The sequence below is a fragment of the Leptonychotes weddellii genome, chromosome 11 (genome assembly GCF_054177405.1).
Source record: "Leptonychotes weddellii isolate Sample4059 chromosome 11, ASM5417740v2, whole genome shotgun sequence".
NCBI lineage: Eukaryota > Metazoa > Chordata > Mammalia > Carnivora > Phocidae > Leptonychotes > Leptonychotes weddellii.
This window is the reverse complement of record NC_138379.1, coordinates 87,360,297-87,378,378: the sequence shown is the minus strand read 5'-3', so window position 1 is coordinate 87,378,378 and position 18,082 is coordinate 87,360,297. Positions and strand designations below refer to the sequence as shown.

Below are 18,082 nucleotides of genomic sequence, written 5' to 3'. Positions count from 1 at the left end.
CTTTGTACCTGGCAGAATCCAGCTTCGGGGATGCCAGTTCCAGAGACTTAAGAGTAGGGTCTATGTGTCCCATACGAAGACTCCCCAGGAGGGAATCTTAACTACTTCTTAAAGGTTCTGCGGAGGATCTGTTTCCCCAACCTGGGGAGTCTGAGTTCATAGCCAGTTCTTTGTGTCTCATAGCCCCACCTGGTGGAGAGTCTGGTTTGCGCCGTGCGGACAGGTTCGGAAGGCAGGTGACCTGAACCCGTGAACGCGGGGGACTGTGAGCGCTTTCTGCTGGAAACTGTCTTCTTCAACATGAACTGTACTCCCTCCTTCCATTTTGTAGAGGAGACAGACTCTCCGTTTTCCCGAGACTGGCGACCAGGCAGCCCCGGGATCTATCTGGAGACCTCATGGGAAGAACAGCTGTTGGAACAACAAGAACATTTGGAAAAAGAAATGGAGGAAGCAAAGAAAATGATATCAGGATTACAGGTAGCTCTTTCCCGTGTGGTTTATCCTCGGTGCACCGATTGATGATTATTTTTAATTCACGAGGATCAGTTGAAAATAAACCGATTCAGTTTCATATGAGGTCAGAGTTGCAGGGGGAGTTTAGACAGAGGGAATAGCATTCAAAGAGCAGGAAATTCTTTTTTTTTTTTAAAGATTTTATTTATTTGACAGAGAGAGACAGCCAGAGAGGGAACACAAGCAGGGGGAGTGGGAGAGGGAGAAGCAGGCTTCCCAAAGAGCAGGGAGCCCGACACGGGGCTCGATCCCAGGACCCTGGGATCATGACCCGAGCCGAAGGCAGACGCCCAACGACTGAGCCACCCAGGCGCCCCAAGAGCAGAAAATTCTTTATGTGTGAGTACTCCTAAGTGGACCTTGCGGACTCCCGTTGACAGCACAGCTGTTGCGATTTCTGTAAGCCTGGGAGCCATTATGGACCCCTACCAAACCCCTCTTCTGGCTCTTTGCTCATAGGCGGGTCTCTCCCCATCCACAGCTACGGACCTGCAGTCATGGTGCTTTCCCAGAGACAGGCACAGCAAACAGTCGGGAATTTGTCCCTAGGAAGAGTTCAAGAGTTCAAGTAATGCCGCAGGTCTCCGTTTGAGTCTAGCTAAGGGATTTAGCTCCCCCCAATGCATTTGTAAGAGGCTGCCAAGCCATAATGATCAGGTAACAGGTTTTCCTCGAGCAACAAAGCCCTTCAGTCTTTTCTATACCTTTGTGCCAGTTCAGCAATTCTCCCCCCTCACCCCCCCAGGCGTCTGACCCACTTGACTTAGTTCCTACCCTGAATGACCACCGCCCCCCCCCAGGTCCTCTGTCTTTGTGCGTCTGTCCCTGTTTGCGGGAGCCCTTGTCGTGTGCTGATGACCCTGAAATTGCCTAGGAATATTACTTTCTGTTTGTGCTGGGAACTGCACTGCTTCTGAATTGTCAAATATTTATGGATATGTAAACAAAGCCCACATTCTGTGAGTGGCTCTGGCTACCGGCCTGCGGTGGAGGGCGTGCTCCCAGCCAGCCAGCAACGGGATGGGGACACAAAGGGTTCTGAAAGAAAAAAGGAGATTGGTACTGTGGAGAAACAGTTTGCATAACATATGCCCCAGGAGCTGACAAGGGCTGGAGGAATGTTTACTGCCTAAACATTCCCAAGGAGAGTTGTTGATTTTTCCCCATTGGCTTTGTTATTTTTTTAAATGTCTGCCTTTGAGATCTCTTATCTGCCACTCCATTAAGGACTGGTTTAATTAATGTGTGCTAACTTTGGGATCATATCCAACCAGGTCTTTCCCAGGATGATTTGCATTATATGAACATAGATATCCATCAGTTTGGCTTTTGGTTTAGTTTGCATTTTTCAGGCTGGGAGAAATCCGATGGCAGATTAGACAGAAAAAGAAGAGATTTGACAGGCAGAAAGTCAGCACCCTAATATTCCCTGCAAACAGAGTTGTTTTAATTCACAGCCACATGATCACAATGAGAATTCAGTTCCATTATAGAATACAATGGGGCTCACAGCATCCACTGGGCTTCTTAACTCTTTCAGTGATGAGTAAGTTGCATGCTAAGCCACATCCAGGATTTCTGACTTATTAGTATGCCTCAGTTAGAGCCCGCTCAACACTTTGCCACTAACAGAGTTAGTGCTTCTGTGACGTTGCTCTCCCTTAGCTCCCCGTGGTGTCTTATAGTTGTCTTACACCTTTTGCCACACTCCATGGGATAGCCAAATTCATTTGATTTACTAACGTCTTATTATTAGTTAGTGCTTGGTAGACCAACCAGTGGCTGGATTTTAAACAGTTTTTATATACCCGCATTTGTGATGTTAATTTGTATTATATTTATTGAAACAGGATTTAACCTCTGTAACTCTTGATTGAATTGAGACAGAATTGAAATATAAAATGGGGACGCACTCTTAAATCTTTAACTGAGCTGATAGGTCTCATGATACCTACCTGCATGAGCAGTTCCAAGTTTTGTGAGTGCTAAAGAATACAGTTTTGGGGGCCTTCTTTAAGAATAAGATTACAGATTATGAGTACAGTTGATCTTTGAACAATTTGGGGTGGGGGATGGCTAGGGGCACCAAACTCCTGCACAGTCGAAAATCTGCATGTAACTTTTGACTCCCCCAAAACTTTACTAATAGCCTCCTGTTGACTGTAGGCTTTACTGATAACATAAACAGTTGGTTAACACCTGTTTTGATTGTTATATGTATTACATACTGTGTTCTTTTTTTTTTTTTAAGATGTATGTTAGTCCACATGAAGATGTGAGACTTCTTTTTTTTTTTTTAAAGATTTTATTTATTTATTTATTTGAGAGAGAGAGAGAGAGAGAAACAGCATGAGAGGGGAGAGGGTCAGAGGGAGAAGCAGGCTCTCCGCTGAGCCGGGAGCCCGTTGTGGGACTCGATCCCAGGACTCCGGGACCATGACCTGAGCCGAAGGCAGTCGCTTAACCAACTGAGCCACACAGGCGCCCTATATACTGTGTTCTTAAAGTAAGCTAGAGAATAGAAAATGTTAAAGTCATAAGAAGGAGAAAATATACTTGTAGTACTGTACTGTATTTTGTAAAAAAAACTTCCTATCAGTTGGACCCGTGCAGTTCAAACCCGTGTTGTTCAAGGGTCAAGTGTACAATATTAGATCGGGGCTTTGGGAGGGTCAGTGCATGTGAGGGGCCCTAGGGTTTGAGCTTCCTTAGCTTCAGGGTAAATGTGCCTCCCCTCCATATTCTAAAGAAAGCAAAGCCTGGTGTGGGGAGTGGAAATGAAGGAGGACATCTCTCCGTAAATACGTTTTCCTTCTTGTTCTATACAGGTTGCCCTAGGGAGTAAAAATTCAGAGTTATTAAAACAAACAAAAATCCAACAAACCCAAGTCAGTGCTCTAAATGTATTTTATTTTTTTAAGATTTTTTTTTTTCATTTTTTAGTCATCTCTACACCTAACATGGGGCTCGAATACACAACCCTGAGATCAAGAGTCGCATGCTTTACAGACTGAGCCAGCCAGGCGCCCCTAAATGTATTTAAAATAATTCATTGTAATGAACTTATCTAAGGAAGGATAATTCTTACTGCTTTTAGTTCACTTTCCAGTTGTAGAATTCATTTTGAGCAGCTGGGGCCAAGGAGCCTTGGAGTGGATGATTCAGGTGCATCCAGAGAGATGAAAGGGTCCTAAGCATGAGTCCGACAAAAGGAACTCCTGATAGACCCAAGATGAAAAATTGGAGGTATCTAAGGACCAGAAATTACCAAGGAGATTTTGATAGGAAGCTCAGTTGTGATTTCAATTAAGGAAAAGCTTAGCAAGCTCAACTCTGGACTCAGTCATCTGATGGGAGTCCATTTTCTTTCTGCTTCTGTGGTTATTCAGGCCTTACTGCTCAATGGATCCTTACCCGAAGATGAACAGGAGAGGCCCTTGGCCCTCTGTGAACCAGGAGTCAATCCTGAGGAACAACTGGTGAGTTCCTTCTTTTGTGACTGGATACCAGATAATCTGGTTTCTGTGTTTGATTTACTTTTAGCTTTTGACTCTGTTGTCCTCACCTTCTTGAAATGCTCTCTTCCCTGACTCCGCCTCTCCGGGTTTTCCGCATATATTTTTGACTACTCTTTCTTCCATCCTCCCTCCCTCCCTCCCTCATCAACAAATAGTTATTGAGTGCCAACTACGTGCCTGGCACAGTTTCAAGGTACTGGAGATTCGGTGATGACAAAGCAGACCTAAGACATCACCCTCATAGAGTTTACATTCAGGCTCCCTTTGAAGCATCTCTTTTTCTGCTGATGCCTTAAATGCCGGTGCTCCTCAGAGTTCCCCTCTGGGCCCTCTGCTGTCTTTATCTGTTCACCTGGGCAGTATTATCTGCCTCCATGGCGCCACTCCCCGCCTGACTCAGATGTTGCTTCTCAAATACTGATTTCTAGCTCAGCTCTCTTTGCGGAGTTGTAGATTTGTATGTGCAGCATGTAACCACCTGCTGATCATCTCCACTTACATGTCCCATAAGCATCTCACTTCACTGAGTCGTAAATTAAACAGCTTTTCTCTCCCCACCACCAAAACTACTTGTCCCTTTGCATTCTGTTTCTGATCGCTGTCCATCCACCCAGATACCCAAAATATCATCCTTGAATCCTTCTGGCCCTTCCCTCTAGGTCCAGTAGGTCACCCAGCTCTGTCTGTTCACTTTTTAAATATTTCCATCCACTTCTCTCCATTCACACAGCCACCACCTTGATTCAGGCCTCCTTCCAGTATGCTAGCAGCCTTCCAGCTGGTTTTCCTGATCCCTCTCCTGTCCTCCTCTAATTCGTTTTCTAATAAACAGCAACAATAATTTACCTCCAAGGCAAGCTTCATTTTGTCATCCCTTTGCTTTTTCTCCGACCCCCCGGGACCCAGCACATACACATTTGTCTGAACGTCATCCACAGTCCTTTCCTTGCCCTGCCCTGTGCGTGTGCTTCCATCAGGGCCGGCGGGGAGCTGCCGCCTGTCCTTCTCTGAATTCACAGTACAAGGCTAGCGTCAAAAAGGTGCTCAGTAAATATTTGTTGAATGAATGACCTCTGAATTCCACAGCATAGCTGCATAGCCATCTCTTTGTGCCTTATATTTAGATTATAATCCAAAGTCGTCTGGATCAGAGCAGGGAGGAGAATCAGGACCTAAAGGTATGTCAGAACATGTGCCTTTTTTCCCTTTGAAAAAATTTATGGGAATATCACACACCAGCGTCAGAACAGTGATGGATATAGAGGAAGGGATGCAGACTTGGGACTTGAGCTGTGTCTGTTTTATGTCTTTAATTGAAAGAGAGAGACAGGTCCTAAATATGGCAAAAAGGTAATGTCTTTTCAGTCTTGGTGGCGAGTAATAGTTATCTATGTCATTGGTTCTACCTTTCTTTATGTTTTAAATGTTTCATAATTTTTCTTTTTTAATTAAAAATGGGTCTAATATCAGTATGGTCTTTTTTGTTTTTATTTATTTATTTTTTTAGATTTTTAAAATTCATTTGAGAGAGAGAACGCGCACGTGCGTGGATGAGAGCACGAGGTGGGAAGGGGCAGAGGGAGAGGGACAAGCAGACTCCCCGCTGAGCAGGGAGCCTGCCGAGGGGCTGGATCCTAGGACACTGAGATCATTGCCTGAGCCAAAGGCAGACGCTTAACTGACTGAGCCACCCAGGCGCCCCCAGTATGGTCTTTTTTAAATAATTTTTTAATAATTTATAAGGTATACAACATATTGATTTGATATATGTATACATTATGAAATGATCACCACCACACATAGTTACACATTTTTTTCTTTTAATGAGAACTTTTAACATTTACTATCTCATCAACTTTCAAATACACAATACAGTATTATTAACTATAGTCCAGTATGGTCCTTTATAATGACTTCTTCCCAGAATGCTTTTAGTTCAGTGGGTTTTAACTTTTTTGGAGTCATAGGTATATGACTAAAGCCATTAGCGCTCTCTCCAGGAATATGCACACACACTCAACTGACTTGAATTTTTAATAGAATTACTTTCGAGTCCATCTGTGGAGCCCATGTTAGGAATTCCCCATTTTAGATATGGTAATTCCAAACTCTTGATGTGATTCAATAGAAAAAGAAGAGAGTAGGGTCTGGGGTCTGGGTGTTCCTCTCCTAAAATCTTTCCTAATGACAATTATGTACATGTATTTAATCCATTGTAAAGGATGGATGATTAGTATTTCATTATTGGGCTAAATGTGTTTTTGTTTGATTTATAAAGAATAATGCCCACTTGGACAATCTAAAGTATTCTAACCCTTTGCTGAACAAATGACATTGGGGGTAGGCATATTAAGATATGATTGTGTTTCAGTAAGGGAGACTTAGATGATCAGGATTAGGTTTTCCTGTCAGTGAAGAGTGCTAAATGTAGGAATGAGAGTCTATGGGAATGTGGGTATCTTCTTTCTTGGCAAGACTTCTCCACCTGCATTTGGACCTGGGTAGCACAGGGAAGAACGGGATGGATCTCGTTCTTGTCTCTGAGGCAGCGGAGTTTACTGGACCGGACCTGCTTCCTGCCTCAGGAGAGGGTTAATTATTCATGGAATGGTTATCTGAGTTTTGTGTTCTTACTGACAGAATGAGGTAATGCTTCTGATGCAACCCAGATGCTACCATCTGATCTAACTATGTTTGGTTTACAGAAGGAGCTGCTGAAATGTAAACAAGAAGCCAGAAACTTACAGGGGATAAAGGTAAAAAGGAAGACATTTAACCCTTTAAATAAACAAACTCTACCTGGTAAAGCTATCTACTGCTGAGCGTGGGTGGGAGTGGGAGGAGGGTAGTTGGGTCTGTGGGCTTGTATACATCTGCGGGAGCCTTGGACAGGCCGTGTGATGCTAGAAAGTGCTTTGTAGATGGGAAGTGAGACACGTTGAGGAAAATACCTGTGTTTTGCTGAGGCTTATTTCTGGTGGTTACGACTCATGGCGCTGTCCCTTCCCCCTATGGCACCCTGGCAGTTTTTATATGTAAAAACAATCAGTTTTTACAGTTTTCTTCAATTCTAAAGAAGAATGTCCTCTTAAACATTGTAATTTACATAGTTTTTGAGTAGTTAATAATATTAAATGGCTTGAAGTGAAGAAGGTCTAAAAAGATAATCCTTGAAAAATCGGTCTTCCTGCCATATTCTCCACCCCCCACCTCCCACCCCCTCCCAGTCACCTAGTTCCCTTTCCTGGAGGTAACTTAGCAGTTATCAATAAATGTGTATGTATATGATTTTTTCCCCAAATAATAGTATATTATACATGCAGCTTGACATGTTGCCCTTTTTTACTTAGCGTATCTTGGAGATCATTCTATTGATACATAAAGACCTTTCTAGATCTTTCTTTATGGCTGCATAGTATGCCAATGTATATTTATATGATAATGTAATCAGTTCCTATTGACGGTCTTTTAGGATATTTCCAGTCTCTTACTAATACAGGGATCTGGCTAACAGCCTTGAATATATGTTGTTTCACCCAAGTGGGAATGTATCTGTTGAATAAACACCTAGAAGTGCGAAAGGATGTTCTTAAGCTGCTGCTTTTCCCTTCTTCTCTGCACTCCCATTCATGGGCTAGACTGGAGGGCAGCTCAGCAGTGTTTGTCAGAGTTAGAGTGTATTTCATAGCCTTAATCCTTTGAGATACTTCAGAAAACAAAGTGTTCTGTGCTCAAATAAGCTTGAGAAGGGCCCTGTAGGCTGGAAGAATCCCAGTGAATAACACCATACTAAAGGACCTGAGAAAGTCTGTCATAGAAAGGTTGGCTTTAAGAAGTTTGAAATTAGGGCGCCTGGGTGGCTCAGTCGTTGAGCGTCTGCCTTCGGCTCAGGTCATGATCCCAGGGTCCTGGGATCGAGTCCCACATCGGGCTCCCTGCTCAGCGGGAAGCCTGCTTCTCCCTCTCCCACTCCCCCTGCTTGTGTTCCTGCTCTCGCTCTCTCTCTGTCAAATAAATAAATAAAATCTTTAAAAAACAACAACAACAACAAAAAACAAACAAACAAACAAACAAACAAACAAAAGTTTGAAATTATTAACCACAGAAGTGCCTTTTCTCCCATGCAACACTTACTAACACTTTGGGAAAAGTTCTCTGAACTGCTGATGCCAAGGGGCATCTTGGACGACCTTTGGCACGTACTGTCGTGGCTTAAGAATGGACCCTCACATTCTCCGGAGCCCGCACCATTGCTTTGCAGTCTGTAAAGAGAGAAAAGTCAGGGCAGATACACTGCAGTGCAGCTCCAATCCATGAGTTCCATATCAGGCCACCATGGTTGGAAAAATGTGTTCCAGCTGACCCTTTTAAGTATGTACAACCCACATTTCTTAGGCATGGTAGGAACCAAGAGGTTCCAAGCTGAGAGAAAGATACCCTAAAGCTGGTAAGATCGTAGACAGTGGAAGAGAAACCATCAGTCCAAGAAGAGTTCTGAGCATGGAAATATAATCCCAATCCTGGTCCAGACTCGGCATTGGAAGGCAATGGGAGCAGGGTGGGAGCAACACTCTGGAAGACAGGGTGGGAGTGATTCCAAGGATTCTGTATGAACAGGGTGGCAGGCAGAAATAGGGTCCAGCCCTCTAGGAGATGGGGGCTTGGCAGAGAATGAGAAGGAAAAAGAGCTCATCTAGATTCAGTATTTAAATGCCCAAGATACGGATGAGAAAGCCACGGTGGGAGGAAGGCGAGAGCATTGTCCATGGTCACTGTCGTGAAGGTAAGCAGTAGACTTGTAATTTGAATCTCGGTCTGTCGGATCCCAAAGGGCACTGACTCTCTCTCTAGGGCATCATGCTGCCAGGAATGCAATGGAGGGTAGGGGTGAATAATAGGTGGAGGAAAAATCAGGTTTCAGTCAGCTACGTAGGACGATGGATAGGACTTTGCTTTTGTTGCTAGCATCCTGGAAAGGGACAGAATAATTCCTGCTCATCTCTTTATAGCAAGACCTCATACTCTTTTTGTCTCCCAGTTTGCCAGAACTAATGTTGGATACGCAGTAAGGGGTTTAAAACTTGTAGTGATAACTAGCTGATTGATTAATTGGGACCACAGTAATGAGTATGCTTTTTTCCCCAGGATGCCTTGCAGCAGAGGTTGACTCAACAGGACACATCTGTTCTTCAGCTCAAACAAGAACTGCTGAGGGCAAATATGGACAAAGATGAGCTGCACAACCAGAATGTGAGCTAAATGAATGAACTTGGACCTCATTGAGCCCGAATAGCAAAATAGGATACGTGAAGTCCTGTTAGACATGCCATCCTAATCTCTCTTAGCTTATTTCTGAGGTGCCCGCCCTCCATGTCTGCAATTAGTTTTACTTCCTGTTCGATTCATCTCTGTTCCTGGCTGGAAGCCCATTTCACACTGGCCTCGAGCCCTTCAATTTTGAGGACACTGAGATAGAGGCAAAACTGTGGTGCGACCGGTTGATTATCTTACTGAAACCGAGAGCAGCCGGAGGGCAGCTGTGTGTTTTCACCATAGCTGTGCCCTCTCTGTGCTCTCTACTCTAGTAGCCAACATCCACCTGGTTACTACGTAGCTGGTTCCCTACCGGGCTTGGCAGACGATACCTCTGTGCCCGTGAATTCTCTCTTTTCCTTCTTGCAGGTGGACCTGCAGAGGAAGCTAGATGAGCGGAACCGGCTCTTGGGAGAATATCAAGTAAGTACGCATATCAGTTTGGAAAGGATTTCCATTTGACCTTTTACGGACGTTCTATTGTTGCTATTGTTCAAAGAGCTCTTAAGTACCCTGTTCTCATTGCTGCTTTCTGCAAGGAAACCTTCTGCGTGCCTTTGATTCAATAACCCTGAAGAATAGATAGCATGTCTACGAGAAGGAGTATAGAAGTAGCTGTCTGGAAACTTCCATCTCAACCTTTATGTCTAACTAGCATGCGTGGCATGTAGTGGTCCTCCGACAAATGGTAGTTCCTTCCTCCTTACATTTCCAAGACTCCTCTGTGGTGTCACATGACTACGGTGTGGAATTTCTTCCTGTGTGGCTTGAGGAAAGGACTCTTCCCCCTGAGGCTCTCCTTTGCTCGGGTGGAACTTGCCGGGCCCGCGGTGAGCTGCTCAGCACGCTTGGCTTTGCTACCGTCTGAAAGCTCTGTCTCAATTGCAGAAAGAGCTGGGGCAGAAGGAGCGCCTCCTCCAGCAGCACCAGGCCAAGCTGGAAGAAGCCCTCCGGAAGCTTTCTGAGGCCAGTTACCAGCAGGTGGGAACATAGTCACACACTGACTTCCTGCCCCTCCAGCCCGAAGACATCCTTTTCTGAGTCAGTCTCTTATTTGCAGGTGGATCTAGAGCGGGAGCTGGAACAGAAAGACGTCCTTTTGGCTCGCTGTATGAAAAGAGAGGCAGACGAGGTAACTGGCACCTTGCCCCCCCCCCCATCTGCAGGATCAAAGAGGCTATTTGGTGAGGGGGTTAAGAGTGCAGGTTCCAGGGGCTCCTGGCTGGCTCAGTCACAACAATATGCGACTCTTGATCTCAGGGCCTTGAGTTCGAGACCCACACTGGGTGTAGAGAATACTTAAATAAATAAAACTTAATAAAATTTTAAAAAGAGTGCAGGTTCCAGGCAAAGAAAATCTGGTTTCGAATTCTGGCTTTTCATACTTGCTGCCATTGTGTGACCTTAATTTGCTTTGCTTTGAGCCTTAGAAATAAGACTCATTGAAAAAAAAAAAAGAAGATTCATCTGAAAAGAAGAAAAAGAAATGACTCACCTGGAAAATGAATAGTCCACTTGGCACAAAGTCAGGCTCAAAAAATATTAGTCATTCTTCTTTTTTTTTTTCCTCACCAAAGCAAAGTCTGGAGGTGCTGGAGCAGCATTCTCAGGCCCTCTGGTGGCCGGGCTGAGGCGAGGTTGGGCGTCTCCAGGCTGAGGCTTCCATTTTGCTCATTCCTCATTCAACAGTGCCAACCAAGTATCAAGTACAGGGGTTACAGCAGTGAACAAAAGGAGGAAAAAAAAAAGTCTGTGCACTCATGAGGCTTACTTTCTAACTGGGAGAGTGACATGAGCAAATACACAATGATATACTATGTCAGGTAGGGATAAGTGTAAATAAGAAAAGTAAGACAGGACATCTTGGTTTGGAATTCTCCCTTATAACAAGCATCACTTCTTGCTGCTATAGGTGACCAACTACAACAGTCACAACTCTCAAAGCAATGGTTTTCTCCTTCCTGTGGCCGGCAAAGGAGCTGCTTCAATCACTCACAAAGGGGTAGGTTCTTAGGATTTGCATGCAGACCTCCCCTTCCAGCTAAAACCAGAAGAGTAGCCTAGCCTTTGCCAGCGCGCTGGGCCTTTTATAGCCCAGTTCCCAAATTCTTGCGTCTGTTGAGTGCGTAAGATGTGAAGCGCTTGCTATCCACCATGAATAATTAGCGGGCAAACAGTAGGCCCACTTCTGTGAAGGAAAGTTTCTTACCATTCACACCTCCTCCCTCGAAAATAAAAGACCTGTCCTGGGAGGCTCTCTCCTGTACCAACTTAAGCCCGGCGGTTGGGATGTGGTTAATCGTATGGCGCCATGCCTGCTCAGCGGCACCTCCCTTCTGCCCACAGACCAGCGACCTGCAGCTCGTTCGTGACGCGCTCCGCAGCCTGCGTAATAGCTTCAGTGGCCACGACCCTCAGCACCACACCATCGACAGCCTGGAGCAGGGCATCTCCAGCCTGATGGAGCGCTTGCACGCCATGGAGACCCAGAAGAAACAGGACAGAAGGGTAATGCTCTTCCTGGGCTGGTTCTCTTGGGCAAGCACCCAAAGAACTTAGTTTGATCAAGTTTAGTTTAATGAGGGCCATGCTAACAGACAGGAAGACCCTGTCCAAGGTTTTCCTCTAAACGGAGCCGACTCTTCATCAGGAAAGGCGTTCGTGATAACTTGCTCCTAGAAATTGCGTGTTTAAGGAATTGTGGTTCTTGACCCCACGGGGGGTCTCTCTTTACTGCTTCTTGCCCTTCCTCTTCTCCCCTGAATGAGCTTGGCATTGGATGTGGAAATAATATGGGAAAATGCACTGGAAACTAGAAAGCCTTTTATAAATGTACATCATTATTGTTAGGATACACTGTCCGATTTTATATACTGTGGAAGATGTGGTAGAAAAGTATATATTTCAGGTACAGTTTTATGATTTAAATTTCTTGGATAAATTCTCCTACTGATCATAACTCTTCACATTTTCGTGTGGTTCCTCAGGTTCGGGGCAAGTCACCCAGAGCTCAAGCAGGTAGTGAATACCGGGAGTCCTGGCCCCCTAATTCAAGTAAGTACTCATTATTGCTCAGGAAGGACTCCCTAGCACATTAGATCAGAAATTTCGTGTTTTTCTTGCTACCAACATTTTGAGAGTAGAATTTTTCTTGTGATACTTCACTCTTACATTGTTTCTATAGCAATACTTAAATCAAGTTACTTCTAGGACTCTGAAGACACATACCATCGAAATCACCACCATCACCCCAAGTACCATTTAGCCACTCGCAGGATGCTGCTGACTCAGGCTAAAATATCTTTGGAAAATCTACAATATCAAAACATTTACACTGAACACAGCAAAATACAAGACAACAAGAACACACACAAACCATTCTACAGTCCCAAATAGCACAGAAAATTTCCAGTTCTTCCTGAAGGCAGGTAGTTTAATTTCTTTGGAGATTTTCCTTAAAACCGGGTGTGCAGGTCTTTCAGTTTGAGTCCTGCAAAAGATTTGCGCCACCTAGTGGCCACGCCTGAGAAGTAATTTAACCTGCTCTGTGCCCTCTCCTTACAGTCCTTTCCCTGTTCCTTCAAACATGCTGGAAATCCACGCTGCCTGTAATTTCTCTTTTATCGTGTATGTTACCTTTTGCTTTAATAATGTCCACATTTTCTTATCTTTTTATGGTCTACCCAGGCCTAATCTAAAAGTCCATAATAATCTACAAAAACCAAATAGTAAAAAGCTGACTGTAACCAATTTTGTCTGTTACATATGCAATTTTGAAAACTACATTAATAAAAAAAACAAAGTAAGACACTTAAGATATTGGCACAATAAGAAAGGTAAAATGTTTTTTGTAGGGTAAATAAAATAATATGTAAGCCCCCAGGTACCTTTTCTTCTTGAATGAGGGATTTACACTGGGAACAAAACAAATTATATTAGTACCAGAATTAGTTTCAATTTCTTTTTCTAGCATTGTTTTGAAACAGTCATTTCTGTTCTTTTTTTAAGATTTTATTTATTTGTCAGAGGTGGTGGGGGGGGAGCGTGTACAAGCAGGGGGAGTGGCAGGCAGAGGGAGAAGCAGGCTCCCTGCCGAGCAAGGAGGCCTATGCTGGACTTGATCCCAGGACCCTGGGATCGTAACCCGAGCTGAAGGCAGACGCTCATCCAACTGAGCCACCCAGGCGTCCCTCATTTCTTGAGAGGCTTTTTATTTTATTGTCATCCCCTTCAGTACTTTCTTTAGGTTAATATAAACTGCCAATGCAGAGAAGTCTAAATATTTGGAAATTCTTCTTTAAAAGTCTAATAAATTCCTCCATTCCTGGAAAAACCCTTTTGTGTATTTGTAGTACTTATCCCCAATACTGCAAATAAATTCATAGCTGCTTGTAAACTAGGATGTTAATCTAATTTCTGTATTCACAAATGAGCTACAAGGTCTCTCTTCTGAAAACACAAAAGCTTGTGTAACTCGCTAGCCCTCTAGCTACTGACTTTTTTCTCTTATTCCCCCCATCAAACCTTGAAAAAATAGTCTACCACTTGTCCTTTTTCCATCCTTTCTTCCCATTCACTACTCAAGCCACCAGTCGACTGTTACTCAGCTAATCTACTTAGTGTTCTTTTTGTTGGATCAATGTTGACCTTCTCGGCCTTAAACAAGTGGTTACTTTTCAAACCTTATCTTCCGTTGACTTTTCAAAATCACTTACTGTTCTTGAATAGTCTCCTTCTGTACACGTTCTTCCTCTTTAACTTCAGTGCCAACCAGTTATTCATTCAGCAGATATTTATTGAGCATCCATTATGTAGTATCTGTGTCAGACACAGGAGATACAGAGATGAACAGGATGGACGTTTGCCCTCTTTGGATGTGCAGACCAGTGAACTCAACAGTCTCCTTCTCTTGTCTTCTCTGTCAAACCCTTGAATGTCAATGTGTCCTGGGATCCATGGGAGGTCTAGACCTAGGCCTTTTCGTATTTTTTTTAGATAATCCCCCTCCACTCCCACAACTTCGATTACTCTTACGTGCTGATTATTTTTAAACTTTAATCTCTAACCTCAGCCCTTTTCTGAGTTTCAGGGCTATATTTCTGAATGACAACTCAGTATCTCCCTGTAGGTAGAAAGGCACTTCAAACTTTGTGTCCAAAACTGGACACAAAGTAGAGTGGGAAAAATATGGAGTATGGAATCAAACAAATCTGGGGTGCAGTTTTGGCTCTCAGCAGAGTGTGTGATCATGGGCAAGGGTGTTAATATCACTGAATTTTAGTTTCCTTTTTCATGAAATGGAGATAATTTTGAGGGATTAGGAGCGTTAAGTGAAATATTGTATGCAAATAATGTGGTATAGTGTGGCATTTAAGAGGTGCAGGCAAATGTTAATAGTCTCAGAATACCTTCCAATTATTCCCCTCTGCCTTATGCCCTGTCTTTCTCCATTTCATCACAGCCAGATCTCCTTAAAGAGTAATCTTCTCTCTGAATCCACTTCTTTTTTTGCCTTTTACTCTTAAGGGAAAACAATAATAATTATTTCAGATTTAAAAAGTAATACAGTAGAGGGGCGCCTGGGTGGCTCAGTCGGTTAAGCATCTGCTTTTGGCTCAGGTCATGATGCCAGGGTTCTAGGATTGAGCCCTGCATTGGGCTCCCTGCTCAGCAGGGAGTCTGCTTCTCCCTCTCACTCTGCCCCACCACCCCTCTTGTGTGCTCTCTCTCTCTCAAAAAAAAAAAAAATCTTAAAAAAAAAAAGTAGTACAGTAGATTAGTGGAATAGAATTGAGAGTTCAGATAAAACCAATGCATCTCTGGTCATTTGACCAGCAAATAGTCTCTTCAACAAATGGTGCTGGACAACTGGATACCCACATGCAAAAGAGTAGAGATGGACCCCTACCTCACACCCTCACACCATGTCCAAAAATTAAAAATGGATCATTGATGTAAATGTAAGAGCTAAAGCTAAAAACTCTTAGAAGAAAAACAGGGAAAATATTCATGACCTTGGATTCTCAGTCAGCAACAAAAGAGAACAAAGCATGAGCAACAAAAGAAAAAATAGGGAAATTGGGATTTCATCAAAATTAAAAACTTTTTTGCATCAAAGGACACTATCAAGAAAGTGAAAAGACAGGGGAAAAGAAAGTGAAAAGACAAAGAGAATAGGAGAAAATACTTGAAAATCATATATCTGATAAGGATCTAGGATCCAGAATACATAAAGAACTCTTACAGACTGACAACAAAAGACAAAGAAATCCAATAACGAACAGGCAAAGGACTTGAATAGGCATTTCTCCAAAGATAAACAAATGGCCAATCCACACATGAAAAGATGTTTAAAACCAAGAGTCATTAGGGAATGCATATCAAAACCACAATGAGATACCTTAGTTCTAAAGGAATGAAAAGTAAGTGTTGAGGATGTGGAGAAATGGGAGCTCTCATACATTGCTGGTGGGGATGTCAAATGGTACAGCTGCTGTGGAAAACAGTTTGGTGGTTCCTCAAAAACTTAAATATAGAATTACTATATGATTCAGCAATTCCATTCCTAGGTATATACTCAAAAGAATTAAAAACAGGTATTCAGGGGCGCCTGGGTGGCTCAGTCGTTAAGCATCTGCCGTCGGCTCAGGTCATGATCCCGGGGTCCTGGGATCGAGCCCCGCATCAGGCTCGCTGCTCCGCGGGAAGTCTGCTTCTCCCTCTCCCAATCCCCTTGCTTGTGTTCCCTCTCTCGCCGTGTCTCTCTCTGTCAAATAAATAAATAAAAAATCTTAAATTAAAAAAGTAAAAAATAAAAAAAATAAAAACAGGTATTCAGAAAAAAAAATGCACACACATGTACATAGCATTATATCCAATAGCTAAAAGGTGGAAACAACCCAAATGCTCATCACCCAATGAATGTTTAAACACATTCTGACATGTGCACCCAATGGAATATTATGCAGCCATTAAAAGGAATGAAGTACGGATACATGCTACAACATGACCCTTGAAAACATTAAGTGAATGATGCCAGACACAAAAGGGTATAAATTGGATGAATCCTTTGATATGAAAAGTCCAGAAGAGGCAAATCCATAGAGACAACAAATAGAGTACATCAGACAGATGCCAAGATTAGGAAGGAGTGACTGCTTAATGGGTATGAGGTTTCCTTTTGGGATAATAAGCTGTTCTAGAACTAGATAGTAGTTAGAGTGACATAACACTGAATGTACTAAATGCCACTGAATTGTACACTTTAAATGGTTAAAATGGTGAGTTTTGTGTTATGTGAATTTTACCTCCATTTAAAAAAAGTTAGTTAAAAAAAGTAATATCCAACCTCTGGCTAGGATGTAGAAGGCTGGAAGGAGTCTTGCTCCTACCCTAATAATAAGACAAAATTGGGTAACCTAAAAAATATCATAACTTTCTTGAACCCATGAGAGAGATGAGATCATAGGGCAACCGACTAGTCTGAGTACAAACGCGTGCTTCCAAGGAGAGACTGGATGCAAGCACTGGTGTACTTTTGGCAGAGCACGGGAGGAAGATGGCGCCACCATACAAGAAGAATGGAAGAATTCAGCTAGGATTGTAATTGGTCAAGGCTAAGCAGAGAGGAGAGGAACGCTTGGGGCCACAGATGCAAGAGGAGTTTGCACACACTTGCAGGCTCTTTATGGACCTCCATTGGGTGCTTGTGAAAAATACTGGTTTTGGGAAGAGAGTCTAGAGAAAACCTTTCTTGGTGGTGGAGGCCCAGAGATGGGGAGCAGCTACCACTGCAGGAAAAGCATGAAACATTCTTCTCTAAGGAACAAAAGCCTTAAGCCAATAGGGAAGGGCAGCAAATCTGTTTCCCCCTCCCTCCCTGTCCCAGGCAAAGGTGAAGACCCATTTTGGCAAGGGGGATGGAAAAAAGGAAAAGAGAACTGTCTACCCCTGGGAGCCTGGTAGGACACTGTCTTGGGCTCATATATTTAGAGGTTGTCTACCCTTGGGGGGAGTGTAGGATCACTGCAAATGCCCCACCCTCAAGACCGAGGTTGGGGGGCGCCTGGGTGGCTCAGTTGTTAAGCATCTGCCTTCAACTCAGGTCATGATCCCAGTGTCCCAGGAAGGAGCCCCGGGTCACGTCTGGCTCCCTGCTCAGCGGGGAGTGTGCATCTCCCTCTGCCTGCAGCTCCCCCTGATTACGTGCTTTCTCTGTCAAATGAATAAATAAAATCTTTAAAAATAAAATTAAATTTAAAAAAAACCACAAACAAACCATGGGACCAATACATATAGATTCTGTGTAGCTAAGGGATAAAATAAGTCTTGTACCTTGCACAGTGGAAGCATGAAGTCCCTTGGAATCGGAGTTTCTGAGGTTACTTTGCTCTGTGGTCCTTGTTCCTGCTCATATCTCTTTTCATGAATGGCACGAGCATTGTCGTGCCACTGTCTAAATGTTGGCAGCATCTGCAACTCCTGCTGTGTGTCCATTCTTCCTTAGTGGAAATCTTGTCTGGCTTCTTTGACCTCTTTTGACTCTGAGCAACAATGCCTGTCAGGACACTCATTATCCCCTGGTAGAGATACCTGGAATGGGTGAGAAATGGTGGCCTCATGATAGTGTCCATGTCTGAAGCACCCCCTGGCTTCGTGGCCCCAGTGGTGACTTCCTGTGATCACACCCTATGGACGTGGTTGGTGTTTTGCAACGGTGTGAAAGCTGGGCTGTG

General features: G+C 43.6%; 1 protein-coding gene and 1 long non-coding RNA gene across 8 annotated transcripts in view; one reads left to right on the top strand and one right to left on the bottom strand.

Moving 5' to 3' along the window:
- The window catches only part of DIXDC1 (DIX domain containing 1), a 53,497-nt gene that overhangs the window by 32,588 nt on the left and 2,827 nt on the right, over window positions 1-18,082 (top strand). For all 7 annotated transcript variants that reach the window (XM_031028104.2, XM_081799489.1, XM_081799488.1 and 4 more), the window contains 11 exons: window positions 332-480; window positions 3,906-3,995; window positions 5,159-5,212; window positions 6,740-6,790; window positions 9,180-9,284; window positions 9,717-9,770; window positions 10,236-10,328; window positions 10,408-10,479; window positions 11,260-11,349; window positions 11,694-11,855; window positions 12,335-12,401. In XM_031028104.2, the coding sequence (XP_030883964.1) occupies window positions 332-480; window positions 3,906-3,995; window positions 5,159-5,212; window positions 6,740-6,790; window positions 9,180-9,284; window positions 9,717-9,770; window positions 10,236-10,328; window positions 10,408-10,479; window positions 11,260-11,349; window positions 11,694-11,855; window positions 12,335-12,401 (987 nt within the window). The remainder of the gene's footprint in view (window positions 1-331; window positions 481-3,905; window positions 3,996-5,158; window positions 5,213-6,739; window positions 6,791-9,179; window positions 9,285-9,716; window positions 9,771-10,235; window positions 10,329-10,407; window positions 10,480-11,259; window positions 11,350-11,693; window positions 11,856-12,334; window positions 12,402-18,082) is intronic.
- LOC145716316 (uncharacterized) lies at window positions 8,133-18,027 on the bottom strand. The gene is made up of 3 exons (XR_014138930.1): window positions 17,682-18,027; window positions 14,063-14,165; window positions 8,133-8,296 (listed from the first exon to the last, which is right to left on the bottom strand). It is a non-coding gene; the product is annotated as an uncharacterized LOC145716316 (long non-coding RNA).